This window comes from Daktulosphaira vitifoliae, unplaced genomic scaffold, assembly GCF_025091365.1.
Source record: "Daktulosphaira vitifoliae isolate Bord-2020 unplaced genomic scaffold, ASM2509136v1 Scaffold_3, whole genome shotgun sequence".
Lineage (NCBI taxonomy): Eukaryota > Metazoa > Arthropoda > Insecta > Hemiptera > Phylloxeridae > Daktulosphaira > Daktulosphaira vitifoliae.
In genome coordinates this window covers 27,712,765-27,717,120 of record NW_026099574.1, presented here as the reverse complement: position 1 = coordinate 27,717,120, position 4,356 = coordinate 27,712,765, and the positions used below count along the sequence as shown (strand labels likewise).

Below are 4,356 nucleotides of genomic sequence, written 5' to 3'. Positions count from 1 at the left end.
TTTGATTTAAAAAAAAAAAATCGTGTTGATCCATACATTTTTCAAAAAGTTATATTAATTTAAAGTTGAAAAAATAAAATATGAAATCGTAAATTTGAATACTAAAATTGCATATTTTTTATCTATGGTAACCATTTTCACATAGAAAATATGTCGTCGGGACAAATTTTATTCTTTTTGAACTTATAGTACATAACATTATCTTTATTTTAGCATATGTTTGAAGCTCGGAGTATTTCCATTTACAAAACTTAAGTTGAATAATTAAAATTTTTATGTAGAGTTTTGAATCCCCCCCTGTGGGTAGATAAAGGGTCCGATTTAAAACAATTTTATATCAAATAAAAGGGAAATACCTAAATCTTTTATATAAAAAATATTTATTTTGATTCGTTTATTTTTCAAAAAGTTATGGCAGTTTTAAGTATCAAATATTTCTTGTTAAACAGTGATTTTTAAATAAAAAAGACATTTTTTGGTTAAATTCGATGACCATTTTCCCATTGAAGAAAAGGTGTTGGGACAAAATTTCTTTTTTTAAACTTATAGTATTTTCATAAGCTTTAATTTGACTTTATATTTAAAGATTGGAGTATTTCCGGAACATTTTCAAAAGTTAAGTTGAAAAAGTTATACTTTTTACTCGTATTTTTAAAATTTTAAACCACCCCATATAAAGGGAAATGGTCATATTTTCAAAGAAATTGATATCAAATGAAAGAGAAATATCTATGGTTTCAATATAAAAAAGAATTATTTTGATTCGTTTATTTTTCAATAAGTTATGGCAATTTTTAAAAAAGAAAAGTTTAAAAAATGTCGAAATTTACCGATTAAAAATCATAATTTTTTGGGGGATTTTCACTAATTACGAGGAACGATAGCAAAATTTTCAGTTTTTAGTGTAATGTCTTCAACTAGATACGATTTGTGGTCTTTTGATGTATTGTTGAGAAAAATCGATCAAGTCAGAACTGAGAAAAAGTATTGACAGACACAAAAAAAATAAACACATCATGATAAAATTAATACCTTCTCGGCTCCGCATCGAAGCTAAAAAGAATACATTTCTAAACAGTTATTATTTCAAGAAAAAACAGTAATAGATCAAAAGAACTGTACATGCCTTATTATTTATATAATTTAACTCCTATCTATTGAATAAATCAAACGTATATCTTAATATGCTTATTACAAAAGGCTTTATTATTAAATTTTACAATTATACTTAAATTAGAAAATTCATAATACAAAACAAAAAAAATATATAAAGAATTTCTCTCAAAACTGACAAATATATAACTTAAATATCAAAATTTATTATCAGCAAGTTACAAATTTTAATTTACATCCAACTAGGAGTAGTACATATTGATAATAAAAATTATATTTACTATATGAAGATTTTCCTTGATGAATGGTATAATTATCATCATACAAATAAGATTCAAACAATTAATAATTATAGTGAGAACAAAAAATAAATAATTGTTCATAAATATACCTTATAATAAAAGTCTTATATAATAAGGCTGTTGTAAAAAAACAAATCTATATTAAAATTTCCAACAAAATAGTTATCCTTAATAAAATTGTAGTTTTATTTTTTTAAAATATATTATGGTAATTTACCACCAGTTCTTTCTTGATAAATTTCTATTACATCATCATTCATCATACCTAGTTTTTTAGGAGTATCATCATCTGTTATGCGATGGCCATCAAAGACAAAACGTAATTCTTCCACTTGAAAACCAAGTTTACTACAGTAAGATCGTTTAAGACGACCTAAAGCTGTAGCTGACTTAACACGAAAATGCACTTCATTGGTCATATCACTAGTAATAACTCGTAATCGAATATATTCTTCTGATGAAACTTTGTCATCTAATCCAACTGTGCCTGACCCACTACTCTCACCACCAATGCTAGCACTTGAAAGTTCATTTTGCTTTTTTGCTCCATTGTCTTTAGATGTAGATTCCAATGATTTAGACGTTTCTTCTTCACCACACGACATAATAATTTCTCTAAAAAGTTTTTTTAATTTGTCAGAAATTATAACTAATAAAATTATATATTTTTATACAGACCAACAGTATTCAAGAATTAAATTTTTTAAAGTAAAACAAGAGTGAAAACTGAAAATATCTTTAACACTCTGAAGAAGGATTACAGTCACTTTCTGCAGAATTCTTTAAACTCGACCAGAAAGTACTTGTTACAAGAAAATAACGCATCAAATTAAAAACTAAAAAAACGCTAGTTGTCTTATCAACGATCGCGGCTTCACTATTATCAAATATAACCTATAATAATTATTTGGTAGTTTACCATAATAATATTTAAATGAAAACATGCCGCTCGATAATAAAAATGTTTTCCTCATTATCTTGAATAATAACAATGGTTCTAACTTAATATTTTTCAATTATAATTTTTTTGTAGCTTATATGTAGGAAAAAATTTTATTAGATAGTAACATTATAACATTTATTTTGTAATTATATTATTCAGAAAAATTATTGAACTACAATTCTAAACGAAGATTTAAACATTATTTTCTTCTAAAAAATTTATCATTCTGATGAATAGATGTTTTCGTTTTAGACGACGGTATATGTTTTTATTCTTATATATTCCATGTTGTTATCAGAGTCAGGCCCGCATTTAGGGGGTGGCATTGAGGGCATTTGCACCGGGCGGCAAATTTTGAAGGGCGGCAAAAATCTTAATAGGTATACAATTTTTAAAAATTAATTTTTATTTAATTTTAAATTTTTTCAAACAGAACAATTTATTTTAATGAAACAAAAATATCTATTTCTAAAAAAAAATATTACTTTATTATTTTCTAATTTAAAACGTGTACAAAGATATAAATGTAAAAGAAGATATATCAAAGCTGTATAACAACATATACTACAGTTAGTAGTTAGATAATAGTATTGATTATACATAGTAATTTTTATAATCAACAGCACTATAAATAAAGTAGGCGGCAATTTATTTGATTCATGTTTTTATCTAATTTTAACAAAGTATTGATATTTTCTCCCTTAAACTGGTTTTATGGATGTCGTCGGCCGTTGATAGTCGATTATTATTGGAATACTAAGAAAGTTAAAACACAATAATTTGTCTCATTTTTCACAAAATTACTATCTAATAATGTCACACTAATAATGTGTTGTGTACAGACAGCTCATTGTGTTTAGTACTCGACTACAAGTGACCGAGTTAATATGTTGAGGTGTTTTTTTTTATTTGTATATTTTATTATTTATTAACGTATTAAAATGAGTGATGGCAGAAAACGTTTAAGTGGAAGTGCTTATAAAAAAGTTGCTAAATTAAAATTAGAAAAAGAACAAAAAGTCATTTCTCAAACCGCAAAATTAACTTCATTTTTTGGCAATCAATCTCCAATTCGCCAAGTGAAATAGAGACTACAGCTGAACAGATTTTAAATGAGTCTAGTGATAAAAAGTAATTTAAAAATCAAATGTTAACTTTTGTACGTTATTTCAGTTTTATATAAATGAAAAATTTTATAATTTTTAAGTGAACATCCTCTACATAGTACTTTTGAAACCATGGCAAATGAAAATCAATTAATTGAATATTCGGAATTATTAAATACGCCAACTAAAAAACCCAATCCAACACTTTTGGGGGGCGGCAAAATTAAGTCCACCGGGCGGCAAAATTCCTAAATGCGACCCTGATCAGAGTATAGCATTAAACTTAAATTTGAATCAACAGTGTAATACGAAGATTTTTAACCTTTTTTTATAATAATCGAATAGATGAATAGAACGCATTCTGAATTATTATTTTCTAGTTTTAAAAAACAAGATGGATTTTGTAATATTTGAGAGCTTTTATACATATAGCTTTTATACATATACATATAGCTTTTAAGTATAACTCCGTCAATACTATTTGTTCGAGGAATGATATAAGTAAAAAAAAACGATAGCACAGTGGGGTCGCGGCATATTGGAGACATTACATAGTTAGGTTCAGTATAGATTTAATCTGAAAGTGATTAGAATCACTATCATAAGAAACGCTTCGATGCAAATCTGTAGATAGTGTTTAATTTTAAAAAATTGATGGATAATTGCAAAAGCAACATCAAACATCAAGTTTTATTAAAATAAAACACATAATTTTAATACAAAAATAGCATATTTTTGAATACGGCAGCCATTTGCGTATAGAAGATAGGTCGTAGGGACAATTTTTTTTTTTTCATTTTGTAGTACATAAAATAAGCTTTAATTTTATATATGTTTAAAGGACGCAGTATTTCCGGAACATTTTCAAAAATTAAGTTGAAAAAGTTATTTT

The 4,356-nt window shown here is 25.7% G+C and overlaps 1 protein-coding gene across 1 annotated transcript; it reads right to left on the bottom strand.

The window, feature by feature from the left end:
* Positions 1 to 1,179: 1,179 nt before the first annotated feature.
* On the bottom strand, positions 1,180 to 2,289 carry LOC126900691 (small ubiquitin-related modifier-like). The gene is made up of 2 exons (XM_050676603.1): positions 2,094 to 2,289; positions 1,180 to 2,030 (listed from the first exon to the last, which is right to left on the bottom strand). The coding sequence occupies exon 2, from the start codon at positions 2,018 to 2,020 to the stop codon at positions 1,619 to 1,621; it is 402 nt and encodes a 133-aa protein (XP_050532560.1). The 5' UTR covers positions 2,021 to 2,030; positions 2,094 to 2,289; the 3' UTR covers positions 1,180 to 1,618.
* Between the last annotated feature and the right edge of the window lie 2,067 nt (positions 2,290 to 4,356).